At 33.1% G+C, this 27,384-nt stretch overlaps 1 protein-coding gene across 2 annotated transcripts in view; it reads right to left on the reverse strand.

Moving 5' to 3' along the window:
* Positions 1–27,384, reverse strand: part of LOC124537864 (transcription factor SOX-6) — a 298,209-nt gene that overhangs the window by 67,272 nt on the left and 203,553 nt on the right. For both annotated transcript variants that reach the window (XM_047114813.1, XM_047114814.1), the window contains one exon: positions 9,325–9,861. In XM_047114813.1, the coding sequence (XP_046970769.1) occupies positions 9,325–9,857 (533 nt within the window). In that variant the 5' untranslated portion in view covers positions 9,858–9,861. The remainder of the gene's footprint in view (positions 1–9,324; positions 9,862–27,384) is intronic.

The raw sequence follows: 27,384 nt of genomic DNA on the forward strand, positions 1-27,384 counted from the left end.
AGCATACATAAGGACAGCGGTAGGCGACTTTGTATTATACTATGTAATGATAATGATGAAAAATTAAAGCAGATTACAATACAGCACCAGCCTTGATTGTTAATCTTTAGCTCACTGTTTTCTATTATCCATGGGTTGTCATAGACCTAAATGTTAATGCTGTTATTTAGTTTAAAACAATGTTTCTTATCATCAGTACATACACCTACAGGTTGAAACAGGGAGAGTCGCTAAGTCACTCTGCCGGGATAAGTTTCTTTAAATTTTGAGTAAGTATCTAAATGCGTCTTGACAGCATATGTTTTAACATTGTTATAATTTTTTCATTAGTTTCTTTGAATTAATCTATATGTAGTTACAAAATATTTTGTCTTGAAAGACTGTAGGTATCACTACACAAATATATAGGGCAGGGTGTTTGTTATAATAATATGACTATTAATAATTTCAAAAATGTAACTTTTGACAAAGGCCGTTGTTGTGATACCACTAGTAATAACTAGATTTAATTTATATAGTAATACGTTTTAAGTTGAAACCAATGACGAATTAATTATTAATTTAATGAAATCCCAAGACTCGGTAGGGCATTCTCTGGACTGGAAAAATGTTTTGTCTTGACGCTGGCTGAAAAGTGTGTTAGACGTATATGTAAAAAGGTTTTACATTCAATTTTATCTTACTTCATGATTAATAAATTAAACTCGCAATCTTTAGTCGCGACCCGGCGTTCTCTCAAACTGATCATCACTCGAATAAAAAAAAAATCAACTTAATTTTTTTAACGTTTCGTTTTGAAAATAGAATGCCATTCAAATTTCCTTTGACAGCCAACAAGTACACGTATCACATTGTTCGTAAATAGAAGGGCATTGAGTATGCACCGCTAGGGTTGGCACGCCGACACAATTTGCGGGCAACAATAAAAAAATCCCTTAACGCCAGACAACGGTAAGTCGCTACGCTATCCATCTTCTTCACCCCTAGTCGCGGATGATATCATTCTATAGACATCCCTATATTTGTTTTAATATTAATATGTTGCCTCTAAAGTTATATATTTTATCTTTATTTAAAAATTTATAACGTTATTGGTATGTTCATTCATCCGATATAGTTTTGCATAATATATTTTTTATTAGTACTTTGTAACTAGCTTTTACTTGGTGGTAGGGCTTTGTTCAAGCCCGCCTGGGTAGGTACCACCCACTCATCACATATACTACCGCTAAACAACAGTACGCAGTATTGTTGTGTTCCGGTTTGAAGGTTGAGTGAGCCAGTGTAACTACAGGCACAAGGGACTTAGCATCTTACAGCGTAAAATGAATAAGTTTCCATATTTAATTGCTTTTAGTTCCTTGAGTATGTTCACTACAGATCTGATGTTTTATATTTAATTTAAAAAAAAGTCATAGTGAAATGCTTAGAATATCCATACTATTCTTTCTGACAATGCACTCATTATAATTTTAAAAGGTAGTTCAGGGCATCGCTCGTCACTCGCTGTTTTTATAGGGCTTGCTACTGTTTGCTGTTAAATGCATTTTAGATAAGGTGAAGGTCAAATTTGTTTTATGTCTGCTGTACACACTCGCCTTCTTCCCGATGAAGTCCAAGGCATATCGAGTATATTACATTCTGAGTCTTTCAAACAAACTTATTTTACATACCTACGACAAGCTTATTATACGTTGCTAATATATTACCTGTAGTGATTCAGCGTTTATTTATTATGAATACAATTGTGATTGATTGCCAGTGTTGCCAGCGTTGAGCAGTTAGCTAAACGTGTTATTTTTTTTTCTTTATTTAAGAATTATTATCGAATATGAGGCAGGCGAGATGAGCAATCGAGGCAGAACGAAAGCAACTTAGTTATGTCACACAGTAATATTAGCGTGCTATTTAACAAAAACAACAACAGCCTGTAGGAGAGGAGAAGGTTTGGAACATATTCCACCACGCTGTTCCAATGCTGGTTGGTGGAATACAAATGTGGCAGAATTTCTATGAAATTAGACACATGCACTTCCTCACGATGTTTAACTTCACCGCCGAGCACGAGATGAATTATAAACACAAATTAAACAAATGAATATTCATTGGTGCTTGCCCGATTTGAACCCACAATCATCGGTTAAGATGCACGCGTTCTAACCACTGGGCCGTCTCGGCTCTCAAAATGTTTAGTTCGAATGTAATGTAACTGTATTCAATAATAAAATGACTAAAATGTTATACAAATATGCTAAATGTTTCAAAATATCATCAGGTAGGTACATTCCAGGTTTATATCCAGATCTTTGGGTTATAACGCGGGTTTGATTACCACTTCCAGCGTCTGCTCCGGTCATCTAATAAAAGTCGTTTTAGTAGAATCGCCTATAAACGTACTGCATACATTGCCAATAAATAAAATGGACCGGACGATTCGATTTTGTATGTTCAATAAAAGTACATACGTAATGTAAAGGCGTATGTTACATGAATTCTTCATTGCAAATTGTATGGGTCGCCATGTTGGTATTATCATTTTTAGTGCTCGCCACACTGCTATATTCAGATGGAATTTTTGATGCACTGGCAACACAGATCCACTGCGATTGGCTGCTCTGAATATTGTATGAGCCAATCACTGCGTTGCGCTTAACGCTGCATTCCAATTTCAAATGATGAAGGCGGGAAAACGATAAAGCCATTTGCCGTGACCGTTACGATATAAAATAACGTTACATAATTTAAGTCTTTACAGGAAAAATAATTGATTAAAATATTATACGGAGAAAGTAACGAACCTTTAAACGTTGCTACGAATAGACGATCGAATTGCAAACTTATAATTGAGGTTAATTACCGTTACGTGCGTTAGTGGAGATTTGATTGTCGTAATTGATTTTTTAAGTCTAGTTATATAATCGTTTGTGTTACACGTAACGTTATTCTTATAAGGAAATAAATCAAGTTGAAACCATTCTCCAAAAGTCAGCAACATGACTTAGGACCTTTAAGAAGCAGAACTAATACTTTCCATACAGTGTACATACTTTAATTCACAAATAGATTTAATGAAGGTCTTAAGTATTTAATACAAAATATTAATATGATAAATAATAATAATGTAATAAATAATTAAGCATCTTTCTGCAACAAATTTCATCAAATTCGATTCATCAATTATGAAAACGTAACGGGCGAGCCAATTTCGAATACAAAAGTATGGATAAAGAAAGTAGTTATTTTAAATTATTGTAATTAAATCTAAAAACAGTTTGGTTAATTAACTAACGACTAATTTAACGGTTTTTGTACACATAAAGGTGTAATTAGAAGTAATCGACGAGATTACAGGAAAAAACAACAGGATAATACAACGATTCTTTGTGAACACCGCGGTATTCCATCCGACACTTCCCTACGCTCCGCTAGCCTGATTTATATGAGAGAGCTCAGTTTTTGCGCAAAAACAGCACACCTGGAGGGATTATGGGTTTCGTCACAATATATTTACAACAATATATGCACAGTTAGATTGACAGAAATAGTGATGGGCATTAATCGAATTTCTAAAACCGCGAACTAAATAAAACCTTCTTGGAACGACGTATTTTAGATGTTAGAAAAGTGTGACTTGGCTTTACTTTTAATGTAGTTATGTAAAATGATGATTCAAAAGTGCCTGTAAAAGCCTATTTGTAACTAGTCTATGTTGATTTTGGTCGTTTAGTTCGGCTTTTTACAGTAGTGCAGTAGCTTTTTGCACGGTAGATTCTGGGTCTGATAAATTGTTGTAGGTTCTTCCATTTTTGTATCAGCTTCAAAAAGACGTAAAGACTTTGCTCCTACATTGGAGTTATCCTTTAGTTCCAAATGGCAGTCGTATTAGATTGAAAGTGAGACAATAGGATTCACTCATATTGACATGAAAGCCCACTTTGACAGCAATTAGTTAGGAGTACATTATCAACGTCACATATATATGTTACCGTCAGTACTTAAAAAATATTTCTCAACATTCGCCGTCTTGATTGATATACGGTCGTGTCCGGTTAAATGTTTACGTGTCCGAAATGTCCGGCATTTTGTCCGCAGTTTTTCATCACGTTTTTAATAAATCAGACTTAAAAAAAATGTTCGGCTTTAAGGATATAATGATAATATAAAAAAAAAGTAATCATTGCATTGCATTGAGACCTCCATGGTCGAGTAGTGTGTGCACCGGTTTTCATGGCTACTCCGAGTTCCCAGGTTCGATTCCCGGCCGAGTCGATGTAAAAAAAAATTCTTTACTTTCCTATATTGTCTTAGGTCTGGATGTTTGAGGTGCCGTCGTCACTTCTGATTTTCCATAACACAAGTGCTTCAGCTACTTACATGGAGATCAAAGTAATGTATATGATGTTGTCTAATATGTATTTATTTGAAAAAAAATGCAAGGGTACGCGCTTTATAAAGGTAAACATCTTCCATTCATCTCAAAAGCAAATCTATTTCCTTCGCCACATTTAAATAAACTATATGAACAATTAAAACAATAAAACAAGTCATAAGTCATTTACAATAAACATAAACGTCCATATGTAATAGACAATTAACTCAACAGCATTGTATTGTGCTGTGTGTGTGCGGCAAATCTTTGCAGAATGCCACTTTGTCAACCATGTTAAGACTTATTGTGGAACACAAAGACGCATTGTCACAAGGCCTTGTCGATTGTTTTCGTATGACATATCTCGTCTTGTCTATTAGGTATTCAATTTACAGAGCTCGACGTTAGCGGTATTAAATCAGTTGATGTTTTCTGGAAGAATACATTTTGAAATATTTTACCTTTGTTGGCTAAAAATATTGACAATAATGTACTTTAAACTATTGATATTGAAATCAAAATTGCATCTATACGCACATCTCTTATTACCTTTTTACTTTTAACACCTCTTATGTAAAATTGTACCGCACTCCTCACTCTCATAATCAGATAGGACGATGATGTTGATGAGTTACTCAATTTCCTAACCAAACTCAGTTTTATGTCTTAAAGTGAAACAGATTTTAAGCCAAAATCATTGGTATTTGTGTTATGGGCTATCCCTAAATCTCCAAGACTTCTTTATGTGTATTTTACATTTCAAAACACACAAAAACGTCCAGAATGTTTTGATACATCAAAAATAATATTTAAAGGTACGTATGAAAAATTGCCTCAGTCGAACGATCACTTAGAACAATCATTAATATGATGTTCATATTAACTAATGTTACCTGCCTTTCTTATCTTAACATTTTCATTGTGCTTCCAAAATATATCACTACAAATTACGTTTTGGCCTATTGTTAACGCTTAGGCCGCAGGGTATGGTCCAAGCTGTAAACTGTTGAAATACCACAATATATTTCTTGTAATATAATGTAGCATCTCATTGCAACACTGTTAGATTTAGGAGTTCTTAATAAGATTCCAGATTTGGGTAATTGGCTGTGGTTCGCTGTTCCGATTGTCATTAAATCAAACTTGATACACACAATTGTGGACTATATTGTATCTGGATAAATAGGCTAGTTTCCGATGAACAGTTGAGTAAAAAATAAGCAGACTATTCGACACAAACTAATCCTCTTACTGAATACCTAACTTTTGTGAACAATTTGGACGAACCGCAAGATCGAGAAAATATGTATATATACAGTCCTCTACAGACTTTAGACTTGTACCACAACAAAATGGCCACATCATAACGTAGATGGATTGTTATACATTACGGACTAACATCTTAATCTGAGTCGATTAGCACTGCGTTTAATTAGTATATACCCGCGGGACAATGGCCGAGCATTTGTCTTAATACCGATCAAAACGAGCTACGTCGAATTAGGTTACGATATTTCTTTTGTTATTATGTAACTACCACTTACAAGTTATTTATTGAAGTTATGCGGCCTCAAATAAGCATTTTGCTCTCAACATTATATTAATATGAACTTTAAAATTTCAGCCAAATTGCTCAAGAAATATAATACTGTCAAAAAATTAAATCACATGCAAAACGAATGGTAGAACAATATTAAAGCCCAAAATAATGAACCTATGACAATAACAAATACGTCTTACGTGTGAGATAGCTATAATTATAATCTAATTAATAATAATTTTTGCCTACATATATTGGATAGCTGATCCAAATAATGAGCTAGTTGATAAAATACTTTTAACAGAAGATGATTTAAATGTGGATATGACCAAAGACTTTTCATGTTCTCTATTTGATTTTGTATGTCATCTTTACAGAAGAATGATGAGGTCTATTGAATCTGAATAAAGTGCTGTGGAACACTAAACCTTGTTTTCACAATAAGACATATTTACTCTACAGTAGGTTTTATGTAAACATAATACTTTATCATTATAAAAATCATAACGACAATTTATATAACAATGTATTCCATAGTAACCAAAACATCCGCGAAAACAATAATCATTATCAAGTCATTAATTACGATGATAATACCCAAGATACTAGTTAAGTAAATACAAATATTTACAGAGATCGTCTGACCTCGTCTTAACCTCTTATTCACCTATTATTAAATTATCTATTTCCAATTTTATTGTAAACTAGATCACTTATAATAGAACTTAGATAATATTATCTTTAATAGACTAAGTATCCGTTCAAATATCATCATCAGCTCATTTCAGTCTGCTAGACAGCTTTTCCATTCATTCATATCCAGTCATTCTCATTATAAGTCCACTCAGCTGGACTTATGCTGTGATTGCCAATCTACCGTACCCACTCTGAAACTTTTTGGATCCAAATGCTGTTGGTTTTTAGACCGCAAAATTACGACTTAAATACAAATAGGTAATTTATTATATACAAATCCATGACAAATAAATACATTTCGTGTGTTTCGAAAATGACTAAAACGATTTGTTCAAATCATGTATTCAAAAGCCAATGATATTTTTTTCCATTCTTTGCTCATTAACATTACGGACTATATAAAAATATTGCCTTCAAAGCCTACGTTGATTCTAAAACTATAAACTATCATCCTATAAAAAAAATTGATAAAAATAAGTTTTGAATGCTGATAACTATACGAACATACATTATTTACCTTTTTATATCATTTGTATAATATAATTATCACCTATATGTAATCAATTGCAGATCAAGAAGAACTGGAGATCACGATGTCTAAGATAATTAATTGCTTTGTATGCAATTAATGAAGTAATTAAGTCTTTATATAGTCTAGATTCTCTTTCACTTCTCTATGTATACCTAAATGACTTTTTATTTATATTCGCTATATAAACAGAATATATTATTACCAAAGACTAGTTTGTTCCTGTTTCTCGCGTTTTATGGACTGGTCGACCGATTTTGGTTATAAAAAGTAGCCTATATAGGATTTTAAACTAACATGGTTATTTTTATTATTAAAGTTATTAATTTCGGGATATTTACCATGTTTTTTATTTTTGTTCGGTGGAGCTCGATATTTCGACATTGTCTACGAATGTCTTGTTCACGAGACTGAAGTGTGCGGGTAGATGCTGATAATGTTAGAGGTGTCCGTATCGAACTACCTCCTTTCTTGTACGTTTGCTACGTAAACACCGGTCACCACTACTATTGTCACCCCTACCATTGTCACTAGTTGAATTTATTTTATGTACACTCGACACTCGATCCCGTGTTTTGCAGACGAAACTCACCGTATCAATTCGCGAATTTTTTATTTTATTTTTATTTTGCGGGGGTTTGCATAATTTTATTATTGGATTCCATTGAGCTCCACCGAACAAAAATAAAAAACATGGTAAATATCCCGAAATTAATAACTTTAATAAAAAGTAGCCTATGTTTAAAATTGATTCATAGCATATTACATCAATTTGACGATATAACAGAGATAATCTCAAATTTATAGTATTAGTAAAAATTACAGGTAATTCAAATTATTAATAAAATAATTGCTGGATTTTATTAAATTTGTAAGTAATAAAAGTAATGTACAAATTGAAAACGTTATAACAAGCGCCACAGATAATATACAAGTTGACAAACAAGAAGAAAAAAACGACATCATCTCAGCTATTGACGATAGCAAACATATAAACTGTAGGAAGCCAGTTAAAGCGGCGTTTAATACTTTTATAGAGACCAGCGGTGGTCTTAACATTGTTTTTAATGGATCATAATATGGCTAATTAAATAGAAACGACTAAGCACGAATAGTCAAGCACTTGCTTTATTTTGATGCGGTCGTGACTGTAAAACATCGTAATTAAAATTGTACTAACCTTATGTCATTATGTCGTTGTATGTGACGACGATTATTACGATTTAGGGAACAGTTAACTTTGGAATGATATGTTTTAGTGTAACAAACTTTGTTTGAGTAGAATATTTGTTTTGATGGACTTTATTCAAGTCTTATTTGAATAAGCTACATATTCTTCCGTTAAATAATTTTGTCTTTAGAATCGTTATTCCAATTTGAAAAATAAATTAGCCAGTGTATCCCCAGTTACAAGGGACCTTAGCTCGACCTACTTAGCTCCCAAGAACGTATGTTACCCATGTAAGGAGTGTTTAAAATTACTTGCCTATTTACTATCAGGTAAACCACTTGCCCAAATTACAATATTATAGAAAAAGTACAGCTAAAAAAGAAAAAAAAAGACATATTAATCCAAAAATGTATACCTAAAATTAACGTTGAATAAATTATAGTTTCATTTTAAACACAAAATTCCAAAAGGTTTTGGTTTAGGTAAAGGTCCTTCGTCATTAAAATGGAACGCACCAGAAAAAAATAAAATAAAAACTTTAACGTTTAAATTTGACTTTGAAAATAGAATAACATTGATTTATCTTCAATGACACGCATAATAAGGTTTATTATCTTCATAATAATGATTTCCGTATCGTTTTATAAACACAGAGAAACAAAACATTTGATTAATGAATTATATCGGAAATTACCAATAAAGGTGACTAAAGATTATCTCGAATAATACATATATACATAGTGTTAGTATTCAAGTATTACAATTAATTGATTACAAATTTATATGCAATTGAAACTACATACATTGGGAGTTTTTTATTTACTTATGTTAGTAAAAAATATGATGATTTGTAAATTGGTTTGTGTTGAATGTTATTATCATATCATTTAGACGTACCATTTTTAAATGCACCGCGATTTTGACACAGCGTTTTGATTATGTCATGTAATATTTTTAACCGCAAGGCTCATAAAAAATTGGTAACGTAATGTTAAGAGAAATGATTAACGATTGCTTACTTGTGCTTAACAGGCGTAGTGGATGGCGTGGGCCTCTTCTCTTCTTTAATCGTACTATTATTCATCTTCGACGTTAATCTCTTCAAAACATCATCCATAGACCGCTTGTGAGGATGCGCGAGCGACAAGGCGCTGTTGTGATTCAGCAATGAATTGTTGTTGTTACACAGCCCCAAAACTTTCGCTTCAGCACCAGGGCTGCTGCATTCTGAGGAGCCACGTCGTCTAGTTTGGAGGTCGTTGACCTGATGGAGACTTAGAAAAGACGATGGGACTAGAAGGTTATTTGTCATGTCTAATGATTGGTCGAATCGTTGTTTCTTGCTCGGCTGTTCGTCTTCGTAGGCTTCCTCTTCACTGATCGAGGTTCTGGGTGAGGAGCTGGGTGAGAACTTGTAGAAATTCTGATGTTCGTTGTCGTCTGACTCGTGGTTGTCAGAGAAATCCAGGTTGGCTGGTCCGGCTTCCGATTTCTCTGTGTCAGCGGCTCCTTCTTGCAATTTCGAGGGTGGCGACTTTCTTTTAGATGACATGTTTCTGTAAGTAAAAGAACCCATTTAGACTTTACCCGAATCACCAAAGATCTTATAATATAATTTAACACGATCAACGATGGAAATCTTAAGGAGATATCGAGTAAATTCGACACATTGGATTGGGCGAGTCATAAATTAGTTTCGGTCGACGTTAATCAATTATCTTAAAGACGTAAATAAACATCTATATATAAACTTTAAACTATAAACGAGCCAGTAGGTACCAGTGATTTTGTCAAGCTTGTTTAGAAACACAAATATATCAGATCGTATCGCAGGTTGGACGGCTGTGTGTTTGTCACCAACTCCCGACTAGTTGCGAACTCGCTTCGTTAAAGCACCTAATTGGGCATTGCTAATTGTACTAATTGCTTCTCCTTTGGACTTAAGGTGTCCGTTATATGGATACCACGGATGCATTTTAAAGAAAATACGAATAAATTTCATTTCGTTTGGATTAAAGCGAAATTTAATCGATTATCTCAGTGAAAACAAAACATAACGTGAAAATAATTCTCTTAATGATTGTAATGATCGATTAAAAAAGGACTTTAATTCAATAGATAAGAACAAATATTTGAACGAAACGAAAAATATAAGCATTAGATTGCGTCGATATTTATAATCGTACTAATCTCACAAAAATCTTCCCGAAATGTCGGTTCCCAATTAATATCAGCTAACTACAAAATTATTCAGAGCACACACGTATTATCGTAATACGTGGATACACACGAGTGGAATGTGTGTTATGTACGGAATCCTATTACTCCAATCAATACATAAGGGATCCCAATCGTCTTATTGGTTGTGCTAACAAATGTATTTCTTGTTGAGACACTGTCTGGCGTCCTTTGAAGTCTGTTAGTTTACACACTGCCTTAATTAGGCTACGAATTTCAAGTTATTTCATTATCAGGCTCAGTTTTGCTTGCTTTAAGTTTTAAAGTCACGGTATCTACGTTGAAAATAACTTTTGTCGACAAATCGTATATACGTATATTTAAAGAACGCGGTTCCTTATTATAAGTATTAGCCAGTAAATTAGCCAGTGAGAGAAAGCCTTCCTTTTAAGGAATAGGTTTGTAAGTTGAAGAAATATGTGTAATTGTTTCTAATTCTAGTAAGAGAAAATTCTTTAGACCAGACTTACAATTACTTTGATTACGATCTAAATGTAACATCCAGAGGAATCGTTTAATTAGATCTATTTATTTATGATAAAAATAACATTACATTTTATTTCATTTTACTTGGTTGATAAAATGATAAATTTACAAGGGTTAATTATTTGTGAGCTGACTTAGAATTACTTTGGTTACGATCTTAGTGTTACATCCAGAGGAATCATTTAATTAGATCTATTTTTTTATGATAAAAATAACATAACATTTTATTTCATTTAGCTTGGTTGATAGAAATCGATGATTTAGCTTCAAGAAGGGCAACTGCCTTTAATATAATAACGTCCCGTTGGCACAGTGACACTAGAAATTGTGTTATTGGCCGACAAAAGAGGGTAGCGACGGCATAACGACGACAGATCCTAAGTTTTGGAGGTGGTGACGAAATTAGATACTAATATTTCATTTCCAATATAACATTTCAAGCAAACAAATATTATACCTTGACCTCTTATTTTAAAAGGAAATTTCATTTTAGAATTCACAGACAAAGTACAAATTACAGCTAGTATTAATGTAATAAATATGTATTCAATTCAGAGAATTATTTCTTATTACAAACAGTAATAGTTATTCTAATCACCTTCGATTCAGAGCCTTCGTAGTTTCATGATCTGTCTGATTCGATTAAGCATCCGCTGAGTCGTCGCTACATAATTTCTTCAGGAGTATGTATAAATATTAGTGACTAGCTGTGCCCGCGACCTTGCACGCTTTTGAATTGAACAAAAAAAAAATAGTGTAGTCTATGTTACTCCTTATTATCTGCCAGAGAAAGTCCCGTCAAAATCGGTGCTGCCGTTCCAGAGATTAACCGGAGCAAACATACAGACAGACAAAAATTGTAAAAAAAATTTTTTTTGGTATATGTACCGTGTATACATACATATGCATTGAGTAAAAATGAGCTATTTTAATATTACAAACAGACACTCCGATTTTATTATACAAGATTACGTTATTATTTTCAAAACTGTTCCAATCAGTATATTTTTAAACTTATTAACGTTTGAAATTTAAATCATAAAATCAATGGTTTTACTGGGTGAAAATATTCATGGCTTGAAAATACTAAATTCTATCAAAATCAGATAAATACAGACTCAGATAGGTATAGATTCGTTAGATCTAACAAGAAACGTTCCAATAGTAATCATTTAAGAATTACGAAAATATGAAATATTTCAAATCAAAAACAAAAAAAATAAAAGGAAATTATAGATGTCAATTCAATAAACAATCTGCACTTGACAATAATAGACTGGAAATACGTTGAAATAGATTTACAGTTACAATTGTATCCACTCCATCCCTCGATAGTGTTCTCAGAATACAATCATAAGCTTTTATCGTATTATGGCAAAATCGACTTTATATTAAATACAAATAAGACCTTCATGGTTGTTAGACGTTTAATGTTTGTAACTATTAATTTCCTTTCTATTAACAGGACAATAACAACATGCCGCGTGAACAATATGGCGATTTGACGCTAAAATTGTTAAGCCAATTACGTTACCAATTTCGATTACACGACAACCGTTTAGAATTTATTTTTTAAATATATACAGATTATATATACATTGTGCTATTCTTGAAACAGTTTTCTTTAATTCTAATTTCAAAATTCGATGATTTAAAAGGTTTTTATTTAGTAGGAAGACACAATCAAGATAGTCAATTAACAAGATTGGGTTGATGGTGAGAGATCTGAGAAGAAACAGCTGATAAATTTCCGACTACTGGGTTGTTCTCTCGTCGTGAGAATATTTGGTACTTGGAGCTTATGAATTAATACACATGAAATAGAATTTTATCCTACCAAAGTTTGCACATGAATATTTTGTGTTCTTGTCCGACTTTGAATTCGTTTTAGTAAAGATTCACGTCTCAAAACGACTTGTAACTTTTGGACAGTAAAATATTTACACCTAATGAAAGATACATTTACAAGGGTTAAAAATGGTGAGAGAAATATTTCCAATTAATTAATCCGTAACAAGATATATTTATGACATTTTTATGGAATGCTTCAAAAATACAAGGGTAGAGTTCAATAGGGCACAGCTGATTTCAATTTGAGAGGGGAGCGTCGGGCGGGAAACAATACTGTTAGTAAATTGACGGTAAATTGTTTTGTTAAACGAACCGCTAACCCTTTATGAAGTGTTAGCTGAAACGTTTTTAGCAAACTTGCAATTTTAACTTCAGATGACTCAATACTTTTTGAATTATTGTAATCCATATTTTCTTTAGTTTCAAACTTCAATTGTACAAAGATTTCAGAAAACATGTTTAAATGCTCCTTTCTTCATTTAGATGGATAGTTTTTCTAGAGAAAGATAGGTAAACTTAAACAATTGTCTCATGTGTGTACTCAACCTATAATTAAGTTAACGAGTTATAAATACAAAATGTATTTGTTTATAATTTATTATAGACAAATGTCATCAACGTCGGCACCTTCTGAGTCGATCAGAGTGGAAAACTAATTTATATATTAACATGTGCATCCGTTTAGGAATTAGCCCGAGATGGACGGATGGGCCAAGTCAGCACCCAACCCATTAGTTCAAGGAAATTGCCTACGCCCTGTCTTAAATAAGTCTTCAAGTGTACAGAGTTTCCTATATCTAAGATATCGTTGAATGAGCTTTTTCGACAATCACCAAAAATATACTTCCATGAGTCGAGAGTCAAGATGGCCCAGTGGTTCGAACGCGTGCATCTTAACCGATGATTGCGGATTCAAACCCAAGCTAACACCGCTGATTCAAGTGCTTAATTTGTCTTTATAATTCATCTCGTGCTCAGCGGTGAAGGAAAACAAATTTCATAGAAATTCTGCCACATGTGTATTATGTTGAACATATTCCAACCCGCATTGGAACAGCGTTGTGGAATATGTTCCAAACCTTCTCCTCAAAAGGAGAGGAGGCCTTTAGCCCAGCAGTGGGAATTTACAGGCTGTTGTTGTTGTTTGTTGTATACTTCCATGTAATCACATCAGCATTTGTCAATATCTTGTTTCTATAAATAAAGGATTGATATTCGCCAACGAATCTCTGATCAGTTCTTTTAAAAATAACACTTGGAAAATATTAGCGTTCCCGAGCGAAAATGGAATTAAATGAAAGCAGTCGTTTCATTCTACAATAAGAAAAAAAGTTATTAGAAATATTGTGAAGCGTTCTTAATCCAATGACGAATGCGAATTTTTCCCTCTTCCTTAGAAAAATGCCGGAGTATTTTTCCTCTTGGACCAGTAACTGGATTATTCTTTTCTATAATAAGTTTATTCACAATAACGGAATAAATTTTCCAAGCGTTCTGTGTAAATAGAATTTCAATGTGCCATTTTCATCGTTTCATTCAAATCGTTAAGACGGGTAATTTAGATTTGTTTGTGTAAAATCTTGCGTTATGGGTATTTTGAACAGATTTCGCCGGAAGATTTCCATTGAAGCCAGAACCTCTAGATCGTAAGAAGCAATTTTTGTTTTCAAATTAATTACTCCCCGAAACTTTTGTTTATTTATTTTGCTGACATTTTATTCTCTTATGTTATTTTAATTATTTCATCTATACCTATTTCTAATGGAAAATAATTTACATATCAGATTATACCATGTATATTTATTTTCTAAGAATATGGTCTGAAAATAAATGTTTTATATCTAACATACAGGCATTTCTAGCATTTTATGAATATCTTTGTAGCCAAGATTTTCTCGTGACTGACAATAGGGGAAATTATCCATTGGGCACGCGACAACGCCACCTAAGTGGGCTAGCACTGAGGTATGGAGACGGATTTCTTTAAAAAGAATTTTATAACTTAGAATTGCGTATTGTGTGATGACGTAAATTTGTACTAAGAAGGTTTTATGAACATTTACATTTTTACATCAATCAATCGTTCAACAACGAGTGATCTATGAAAGAAATGATAACAAATTAAAATGTATCACGACAAATAGAAAGCATATCCATAATAACAAGCCACCCTCATCGTCAGGGTAATAAGAGACATTATGATTACGTCGCAAACAATACCGGTAATGTCCCGCGAACAATGCCCAATCAGCGAAAAGATTAGTCGAACATCATTGTGCTCCCTCTCCTTAAATATAAGAAAATAGAACGTTGATTTATCGACAAAATCAACATTACAGCATTTTAATATGAAGCTTATGATTACTGGAGTAAAGTAGATATTTAAACTCAAATTAATGAACACATGTATTGTATCAGGTAGAAAATTTTGGGCGAAGATCTTCAATTTTGTTTTAATTATTCCGAAAATTGTAATCTTTTTTTAATTAAGAACCGATTTCAACTCAAAGTGATATATCAACGATCTGATTAGATGAGATTGTACACTTATTTTTTGTACATCTTATCTTCATAAAAGAACAGTGTATTTAGAACCAAAATGCTGTAAGTACTTAGATAAAGTACATTAAATAAGACTTTATTAGTGTGTATTTAGACGAAAACATTTACACTAATGGTCGTTCTTATCTTAAAAACTTGTAAACTATCCACTAGATCCTCCAGTCCGCTTTCGTCGACTCTAAATACTTTTTCACGTAAGTCTTTCATAGCATTCATTTTGGTTGTTTCACGTAAGTCAGCTTATATTTCGTCTTCGGTCTTGTTGAGCGTCCCTTAGATAGCAGTGACCTAAGGACGCAACACAATGCACTCATCATCCCTCTCGTTTAGGATAATTGTCGAGTCTTCCCGGCCTTCTGAGTATTTTGCTTCTGATGGTAATAATTCTCTCATAAATGTATATGGCTCCGTTGAAGAAAATTTAGCTTGATATTTTCGTGGACGATTTATTTTTGTTTATATCGTTCTTTTTAGGTTTCGTTAATATCACCAAGATAAATACTAACTTTCTAATTTATAAATAAAAAAATAATCAGCAGTTTATGTTGATGTTAAACTTACGCTAAAATAATAATTTATTTTAAAGAAGCGAATAACTCTAATAATATAACTAAATTAAATCCTTTACACGAAGTCAACGAAGTCTACAACCACGGATTTAATTTTAAACGTTCATTAAGAAAAAAATAATATATAAAATATCAAAAGAGCTTAAAATATGAAGTTTTTCTATTCAGTTACGATGGGACATTTTTGAATAAATATTATTCTGAAACAAATGCAATCCACTTAGAAAGTGCACAAAACACTTCTGAATGAAACAGTGGAAATAAAAATGGCGGGTTTATAGTTGAGCATGAAAATACAAGTAAGTACCCGCGTTCGAGTCAAGATGCCACTACATTTCCGCACAGTTGCCCGCAAAGGAAAGCTTTCGATAGAGAAATTTTGTTCTGAGCAGTACTTGAAGATTTTACTCGATCCAGCACGAGGGAACAGTATTTTCCTAAATGATAAAGCCGCGGCCCGGAGTCCTCGACGTAAACGACAACCATAAAGGGCATACGGCTAAAAGTATTTTAGTCAACGTATCATTAAACATGTCTCATTGTTTATAGTACTCTATACAGTTCCCCTTCCATAGTCGTCGTCTCATAAAACAAACAAGTGCACATCCTTTGACAGAGCAACACAAACAATTGTCCAAATCATAAACAATGGTGTACATCGCAAATATTATCTGTGCCCCGCTCAAAGTATCCCTACGTATAATGAACCATTCATACTGCCAAACAAACTCCAACCAACCATATGCAATAATTCTATACGTTCGAGAGCAATCCTCTACAGCAGTAACTCCCTATCACGTTACAAAGGAAATTAAACCAAAACAGAACAACATTAAAATCCAAAATTAAATGAATGTCTTCATAGATGTAAATCCTTGAGCGACTGACAAAGAACAGAAGCGATTTCACGACATCAAAGTGGAACACGACATATTACGCTTCAAAATAAACACCGAAATAAATACATCGAAATGTTTGCCCCGAAATAATCGGCAATGGGGTGATCATATTCTAAATTATCCGGTAACCGAGGGTAGTTTCCCAAACCCTTTTGATAGTGAGGATTAATTTGCTGTTTGTGCATACGGTTGTCTCTGCGTCGGGATTTGCAATTAATAAATACTAATACTTTAAACAGGGTTTGTTTCTATACTTATTGTTATTAAATTGTCGCGCATATGATGACACAAACACGTTCAAAACGTACAATAAACAGCGCATAAAACTTTTCTAACGAAGCGAAATTGTTCTCCGGGATGTTGAAATTCGAGTTTAAAAATGGAAGCCTATAATTTGCACATAAAACACATCCTAATGGCATCGTACGTGATCACTTATTCGGTGGACTCACAAAGCGGAGGCATCTTCATCTGAAAGCAGACTTTGATTTAAATACATTATTCTTGTAATAACAGAACCGGACGGAGGGATCCATTGAAGTCGTAGAATACATTATTTTAATTCGTACCACCTCTTTGTGACCCCATCAGGGAATTAATGGATTCAAAGCCTTCTCTTCCGTTCGACAAAGAATAATTTGCTAAGTAAATGAACGGGCAGACAATCCTGTTACGATCCTCAGTTTTGTTTCGATGGAAGATTAAAGAGTAGCGAATCAGTGAAAGGTGCCCTTTTCAATCAAATCCTTTGTGTTTATCTCTGTTAATTTCGGGAGGTCAATGAATGAATTACCCAATACCATCTCATTTAACTTATTATTCATGTCTGTTTTGATTTTGATCGCTGCTGTTATCAAGGTCGTTTTTTGCAAAACTCGTTTGTGTAGGGACGTTGTAATCTCAAAGATTGTATTAAGATGCATTTAGCGACGAAGCAATAATCTAAATTGAAATATGTTGTCCAGTTTCAAGAAGCTGTCTCAATTCCGTATTCATTGGAAGCGGTAGAATGGAGAAGCGACAGAGAATTATTGTCAAATCTCAGGGGCGTTTCGAACGACGATCCCTTCGACGGAAGTGAGAAAGTAACTACGATCAAACAGTCGACTTTTGTTATATTTGAAATAAATATACATATATATGGTTCTCGAAATTACTTATCTCCAATATAACCCAAAAATACTTATTAAAAAGGAAGTATTTGTTTAAAAAAAATGATTTCAGTATTTGATAAAATAATCATCTCATAAGGTTATAATTTTGTATTAATATATTTTTTGTAGAATAGGGTTATTATGAGTAAAATTGTTTTGTGTTTTAATATATGATATTGAAAATAAATTTGGAACGTCCGTATGTTTCGTGCTTCACGAACGCGGGATGTTTAAGATGAATTTGGGGATCAAGTCGACGGCCCTTGTCGTCGCTCACTTATTGTTACGTAACGACGACCGGGCCTGACTCGATGACATCTTGGTTTACTGCTGCAGCATTTTAGACGTCTTTACATCTAGATATATCTATAGGTATATCTTACTTTGCATCTTAGAGCTTCAGTTTATTAACGTGACAAAATAAAAGGAATCTTTGCACTTAATAATTTAGCCTCTTAATTAATCGAATGAAAAGTCTAACTGTTCTAAACGTTAAATAAAACTAAAATATTGACTTTTAATAAGCAAGGTATTTATATAAGCAGCAAGGTATAAGTCATATAAAAGCTAAATATTAATACTAAGATTTAATGAACAGAACAGAACAGAACATGTTTTTGGTCCAAAAGTTTTCCAAAACATTTGTTGAAAATTTTTTCGAAATATAAGATCGGATGAAGTCCGATTTATAATAGGAATGTATTATATTAATTGAATATTCGATTATTTGACATATAAACAAAACAGTAAGTCTTATACATTATTATATAGAAGACAAATTGTAAATAGTGTGATATTTATAAATGATGACGAAAATATTATTATAAAATTATTTTAATTCAATGGTTTTACAGTAATTTGTGTATAAACCAATACTATACCAGATGTAAACAGCAAATGTTCGCTTCGAATGATATCGAATGTTGGATATATAATTCATAAGGTCGCCGGCAAAGCCACTACACCTTTGTGAATAATTTAGACGTCAGACACATATTATTTTTGCAAGGGTCGCGGTTTGCCCTCTTTACTCTATAAAATATCATTGAAGGGTATAAAAAAGGGACATTGTGGAAATCTTTCAAGCTAATCCCTTCATCTGAATCCAAAAAAATTATAAATGGTCATTTAAATGAACTTGTATCTATTCATATAATTAAATTGGAATGTCTGTTTGTTATATTAAAATAGCCCTTTTTTACTCTTTATGTATCCACGGTACATATACCAAAAAAAAAATTATTACGATTTTTGTCTGTCTGTCTGTTTGTTCCGGCTAATCTGTGAAACGGCTGAACCGATCTTTGCGGAGCTTGCACTGGCAGATAACTGATATAATAAGGAGTAACTAAGGCTACAATATTTTTTTTTGTTAATTTCAAATGCGTACAAGGTCGCGGGCACAGCTAGTCAATTTATATAATTCGAACGCTATCAGAGGGAGTATGTCGAGTATAAACAATTGAATATTAATGCCTCGTACGCGATCTTGCTTACGAGCTCACAATATCTCAATCTACGCTTTCTAACTGAATTACATTCTCGACACAATCCCACGCCTTCAGGTCATTATTAACCCTTTCAAGGAGTCACAATCACAATTTGCGGTTATTTGTCGAGCGGTGCGGTAATTCCGAGACATTTCGTTAAACACCGTTTGTGACAATGTTTTCGGTTAAATATCTTAATGTTTTTGCGCTAACTGTTGCGGTCTTTATGATGGTAATTGACTCGGCACAATGCTTGATGTGTTCGCTCGGATAGGATTTATTAACGCGTTTAAATTCTCGTTCTCACGGAACGTTTTGTCTTGTTAATATTGTTACTTAAGATTTTATTGTGAGCGCGTTTCCGCTTTTCGGGATGTGTTTATTATAAAGGATATTTGATATTGCTTTCATACTTATTTATTATTATTACGAATTGCTACTTTGATACTTGATATAGTACAATGTGATCAATCTTGAGTTAAGTATATACTCTAATCCTAGCTAGCTGAAATAGCAAACAATGTGCTCATACATTTCCAACCAGCAGTTACGCAAGCGAAGCAGCGAACACTGTCGGTTATTAATTTTCTTGAACCGTACAGTAACATCTAGTTCACCATTCACGTTAAGGCACTATTCAAACTAAACAATGAACACGTGACGTGTAATTTCGCAAGTGCTATAAATAAAGTGTCACTTCCACATTACCTCGATTGTGTGTGGAACAATACGCTTTCGATTTAGTCTTTGTTTTGGCTGATTTGTATTCAGCTTTACCTATATTACACAAAATTGCTATCACGAATTTTGCGCCTTATCGTTTGTTCTTGTTGTTTCATTTTAGATACAAATAATTCATGTTTATTAAAATGTATTTTATAATTATTTAGATTTTTGTTTATCTACCTAGTACTGTAGTGATATTGCTTAATGCATTTGTATATATAACAATAATTATAAGGCTAATTTGAATTGTGTAAAAGTTGATGTACTGCTGTCTAGTCACGGGTACAAGTAATCAGTATGAGTACATAAGGTACTTGAAACTTCATGAAAAACGTCAAATAAATAAATCTTATTTCATGCCAGAAAGAATGCCTTTTTAGAAAAAAACGGACTTAGGCTCGGGTTCCATCACACACTGACTAATAATAATTGTAAAGAACAGCATTGTATTTGAAGATCTTCTTCTCGCTAGAAGCTAATTTCCGAAAGAGTGTTAGTATATAATTATCGACTTTTCAAAGTTTGTTTTTCATTGTGAAGTTTACTTAAAAAAAATTGATTTGATTTGAAATAGTATCGAAGATATAACCACAACTAGATATGCTAATTGGATGAATATTTTAGAAAATGAGATTTAATTTTAAGTGACTCTTCCAGATACAAAATAGATATAGATCATCAACTGTGGGTAGTTGTATGGTAGTTGTAACAGTGTCTATTAGACCAAGGGTACCCAATCTTGTTTGGACCCAATAAGTGGTAGATGAAGCGGAATAATCGACTCGACAAACAAGAGGGCCCTGTAGTAATCCACCCCGATACAACGGCACAATCCGATAGATAACTATTAGGATTTTTATTTAAGTTTACGTTCGTAAAAGTCGAATTTGTTTTTCTTTAAATATTTCCTAAGGTAGAGGTCAATGACCTCAAATAAATTAAATTTCCTTTTTGATTATATAGCTTGTGTTTATATTGACGAAAATCAAGAGCCCAGTGTCTTATAGCCAAAGATTGCAGATTCGAATCTGGACAGAGAGAGACGAATTGTTATGTGCGTAATTTGCGTTTATAATTCATCTCGTGTCAATGAAGGAAAATTAATACGACGGATGAAAATTTGCCACCTGTATAAATTTACCAATCCACTCTGAAACGTTGAATAAGATTCTAACTACCCCAAATTTTTGAAAACAAAAATAAGCCTTAAGACAACAGCGATAAAGGATAGTTATCCTTTTTTAAATTTTTCAAACATTTTAAATTTCACAATCATTAATAAAAACTAATCGCGCCACTTACTTAGCTTTTTAATATTACCTCGAGTCATAACGGACACATTAAATATCTAGAAATTATGATTTGTAAGATCACCGTCTCGACATCGGCGTTCCGACATCAAAAAGAATCTTATAAATAAATATGTTTTCTCCTAACCATTGATTAGTTCTCTTGTCACATCAAAGAGCTGGGGGGCCATTGTGTGACCTCTGATAATGATATTTCCATCAATTTTTCTATACGCTCATTCACTTTAATGTTTACTTTAATAATCTGTTCGAATAGGTATACCAAGTTTGTGTTTTTATACATAAGCAACCCCGGCTTCGCACGGGTGCAATTCTGGTACTAAATATAAAAAAAAATGTTGTTATTTACATCACCTTACAAACTTCTAAAATTATCAGTATTTCTTTGATATATTGTCCATGTATTATATATAAACAGCATCCTCTCGAATCACTCTATCTACTTAAAAAAAACCGCATCAAAATAGGTGCGTAGTTTCAAAAATTTAAGCATACAAGATATTGTGACAGCGAAAGCGACTTTGTTTTATACTATGTTCTTCACTAAAGATGAAACTAAGAAACGTGATATTTTTGTGGATGTTAATAATATACGAAAGTATGAAGTATTTTAACTAATGCAATGTTTTTTCATTAAGCCACATCGTTCCTGAGATCAAAGGGAACAATTGAGTAAAGTGCAGTCAGACAATGTAACAAATCAACCGAGAAAACAGCAAGCGGCCAAATTGAAGACGGAATATTATTTATTTTTATGATGTCTTATTACCGACTGATTTACTGTTGACAGTTCGTTATATTTTTTTTATTGCTAAGTAAATCTTTTAACATTGTACGTGGAAGAAACATTGTGACGTATGTTTGTGTGATTGTTTGTTTGTCTGTCTATGCCATGAAATAGAACAGATTTTTTGATGAACTACAATTAGTGAAGACTTTGAGGTACAACAAACAATAGCCTGTATATTTCCCACTGCTGGGCTAAGGCCCAGCAGTGGGAAATATACAGGCTATTGTAGCTCTCCCTTTGAGGAGGTTTGGAAAATATTCCACCACGCTGTTCCAATACACATTTGATCGAATTTCTATGAAATTAAATACATGCAGGTTTCCTCGCAATGTTTTTATGATGAATTATAAACACAAATTAAGCACATGAATATTTAGTGGTGCCTGGGTTTGAACGCACCATCATTCGTTGAGATGCACGCGTTCTAACCACTGGGCCATCTCGGCGCCATGACTTTGATATATATAAGAAAAAAATTGACACATCCGATACGATTCCTGAGAAAAATTTAGATAATGTTCACATTGAACTTTGACGTATACTATCATCAGTTAATTGTTTTATAAATTAACATATTGTCATACTTGATGATTATAAAAAATTAAGCGAAATTGTCATTGAAAGCAATAAAGTTTGATGTGCTGAGAATTATCAAATACAAATAGACCGAGTTGTTGGCACGCTCTCAGAGGAAACAAAGCGACCGACAGACAAAATGATTACCTACACGCAACATAGTGACATTATCATACATTGCGCGGGTTTGGGACACGTGGGCGTGCATTGTTGATTACATAATGAGATGTGAACATATCTTTTGTTTTGGCGATAGAAGCTTCGCGGAATTGACGTCTCGTGTCTCAATGCTAACTAGATCAAAGATTTTTGGGTTGTTTTTTTTGGTTAAACAATTTACTTACTAATTGGAATCTTTTATGCTATTACTTAGTTATACTATTTTGAACATGGATATTTAAGAAATAGTAAATGAAAGTAATGGTTTTAAGTGGTAATGACAATCATTTCTAATCCCAACTCAGTAGAATAAAATCACGATTTGAAATCAAATATCATGGATTCAAAGCCGGCCAAGCATGGCTTGGTTTTCATGTGTTAATTTATATTTATAATTCACCTTGTGCAAAATATTTGTCAAATACATACACTGAATTAGACTGTATATATAGAAACGTATTTTATTTTAAAGTCAACAATATCAAAATTGATTTCCTGGTCTGAATATCAAACTATCATTGCCCGTAAATTTCACAATTTCAAATTAAATTTCTAATGCATACGAATCTTAAATTTTAAATAAATATTGAATCTTTTAAGATACTTCACAGATATTATTTGTACAGCGATTTCTTCTGTTATTCAAGAAAACAGACAGATTTCACTACAGAAGGAAACGGATGTTGTTTCATATTTGTTGCTTAATGATAAAAAATCTTAATAAAATGACCAGATGTGCAAATTAAAACTAATGTAGAACTGGATTTCAAACGTCCATCAACTATAATTAACATTTTTCAACTGTTGAATGCGTTATTTGAAGCAATAAGTGATTAAATAATATTAGAACATCAAAAATGCAACACTTAATACATAACCCGCACTATTTTGATAGTAATGTTTCTATTAATAAAATAATATTAAATGTTAACAACAGGAATTGTAATGATAATACAACAAAAGGGCCTTGTGATGAAAAATATAGGCGAGAGTTTACAAACAATGAACACAAAATATTTATTATAAATGATAATATAACAAGAGATAACCTCACAGAGCGTTTATTTAAAAAGAAATAGGGAAATGATGATAAGCAAGGAATTTAGAGTAACAATGATCATTACAAACGCGATGGTTCAGTGTCTAGAGCGCGTGAATTGTAATGAAAGGTTATGGGTTTGAGTTAAGGACCGAATGAAAAAAAAATCCTGAAGAAATTTGCTACTATCGGTGAAAGATCTTAAACTAGTGTGGTTGAATGAAATGGCCTTTGAAACTGAGAAAAAAAAGAGGCAATTGGCCTAAGTTGTGAGGTCTTGACAAGCTGTTAGTTTTAGTTATAATAATAACTGTAACGTATTATAATAGAACGTAGATTCATTTCGATTAACATTTCTAATAACAGAATGTAATAAAGATAATTCTAAATATGTTCTGAATTCAAAATTAATAATACAACTATTAAATCGTAAATATAATCACAATAAGATTGATGTAAATCGTACTGATATTTATTACATTATTATGTTCATGATTGTTTACATAACATTTAGTCACATAACTTTTTATCAATATAATTACCAAAATATAGGATAATTTTAGCTGTTACTAAGTAAGTTATTGTAGAAAAATCGCTAATTGAATTGAATTTCGAAACTCATAACAGCTACCGAAGGAAAATAGATGATCGTTTTCAAACAGAACTTTTTTTTATATATCGATCGTTTAAATAAATATAAAATAAATATTGAACAACATCACATACATTACTCCGATCCAAATGTAAGCAGCTAAGGTAGTTGTTTTATGGAAAATCAGAATGACGGTAACACCCAGACGCAAGACAACATAGCAAAAAAATTATAATTTTCAATATTGACTCGGCCGAGAATCGAACGCGGGACCTCCACAAGCAGGTTTCCTCACTATGTTTTCCTTCGCCTCTGAGCACGAGATGAATTATAAACACGAATTAAGCACATGAATGTTCAGCGGTGCTTGCCTGAGTTTGAACTCGCAACCAACGGTTAACATGCACGCGTTCTAACCACTGGGCCATGTCGGCAACATAAGAATTGTCTGTTACATAAATTGGGTTACGTGGCAACTGTATCTTCATATAATATATAACCAAATAAAATAACGTTTGCCGGATTTATCAACGTAACCTAAATTACCAGACACAATTCAATAGATAATGCTGCCGAATTGGAAACAATAAAACGGTTCAGGCGTAAAAAATTAATATTATCTTTAGGTCAGCGATCGAATACCGTCTGACCTATATCATAGATTGTTTAAATTGAGACACATTATAGCTATGTCTGGGTCGCTTATCAAATAGGCTTTTTCCATATATATTTTTGCCAATATCGACGTTTAGTCTTTCAATGTAAGAAGAAATATATTCTGATTTGCAGTTTTAAGGTAATGTCTTTCTAATAGGAGAGGTAAATAAATGTATCTGTCTCTTTCTAGTAGGATATTTTTTAGTCTTTCATCTTTTGAATAATCCATAATAGTCATAACAATATATCGGTTGTTGTAATACTTATAAATAAAACAAGTTGCCAAATGTATGCGCAAATAAACTCCATGATTTTACATATGTTACTAATAATCTGACGAGAAACGGTCGAGCAACGAAGAAATCGTTGCTTACAAGAAATATGTCGACTAGTTGAATTCTTATAAGAATTAAATATAACAAAAGAATAGTGAGTGAGATGTAGCGTTAGCCTCTTTGTCCACACCCAAGCACGTGTGTTACGACTACTGAGGAATTCCGTCTTTTGTACCTATTATTTGCATACCAACTGGTTCCGTCTATACGATATTAATCAAAGGTTTTATTAGTGAACATCAAAGAATAAACACAATGCTAAGATCTCTTATAAGGTACCCTCAATACCATTGTTACTTTTGTCAGAGGTTGATTTATGAGCGGCCACTGTTGTTAGACCACTCTGTATTGTGTTGTCAGTTTTTGTTTGGACCTCGCCGACATTGTGCTACCCCTTTGCCTCGTCCAGCCTCGATGCCTTTATTCACGTTGATCTCACTTTGATGCTTCTAACTCGCGTTCAATGCTCTAAGCGACCGTGTGAGTCAGGTTTATACAAAGCAGATTTCGCATTGATATTGAAACACTTAATTTTAGTCTGAACTACAATGTCTTGCAAATGTATGAATATTGGTTTGCAGACTCGAAATTTGTATGGGGAATGTGTAACTTCCTTTTTTTTAAATATGAATGATTTCTGAATCATCCTCCATCATAATTCTACGCTCGAGTCGATATTGTTCTCGTGAGATTTGAGGTTATCTCGAAATAATAAATCAACGTAAATCAAAATTTGAATTCGGCGGTGGAATTTTTTACCACGCCTCGCACCCTTTGTTATCGCAATCAAGTCCTTGACCGTTTCACATTGTCCAACACAAAGGATCGGCTGCGATTGAGCCTCGCCTGTAACATTCATGCTTCGTTCCTCACATTCACAACACTGTACATCCACTCTCTTCCGAATCATTACGTTCCTTACCACCTTTGTCCGCTCCCCCCTTTATTACACTACACGACTTGTATACATCTTCTTTAATGGACAACACATTGTGTGCCCCAGCCTCTTGATTGGCTCTTAATGTTTTTTCATAGTCTGTTTTGAAATTTGTAATATTTGCGTCATCAATACTAATGATTGCAACCAGCAGCACAATAGTCATTGTTGTGGAAGCTTATTTATTAGTTTTTTATTCGGAATCTACATCGTCATTATATTTAGTTGGTCCCCGTTCGTTTCGATTCTTTAACGACAGTAAATTAATAATGGATGTCAAATAAATTGCGCGTAACGTCTTGAATAGTTGTTAATAAAATATATGCCTAATAAATATTACTTCGAGACGAGCGTTTGAATAGACGATCGGGTATTAATTAGTGTTTAAGCGAACTTGAATAGACTGAACGTCAAATTTGTTTGCTTATAATATTCAAGTGTGAATAAGATAATACAAGAACGCTACTATAATTATTTCCACGACTAACAGAAGCTTAAGACGCAGGGCAGTATGACGTCTGACGTGTACTTTTTGTTATTATCATAGTAATTGATTCAGACAATACTGAATACCAATGTTACTTAAGTCGTTTCAATTTCATTTCATGAAGAAATAAAATGATTCTCTTTAGGAACGTAAGCAATGAAGCTATAAAAGTTTCATTATAATCTCAAAGATAGCAGAACAGTCGTGTGATTGAATACTACT

This window comes from Vanessa cardui, chromosome 19 (assembly GCF_905220365.1).
Source record: "Vanessa cardui chromosome 19, ilVanCard2.1, whole genome shotgun sequence".
Classification (NCBI taxonomy): domain Eukaryota; kingdom Metazoa; phylum Arthropoda; class Insecta; order Lepidoptera; family Nymphalidae; genus Vanessa; species Vanessa cardui.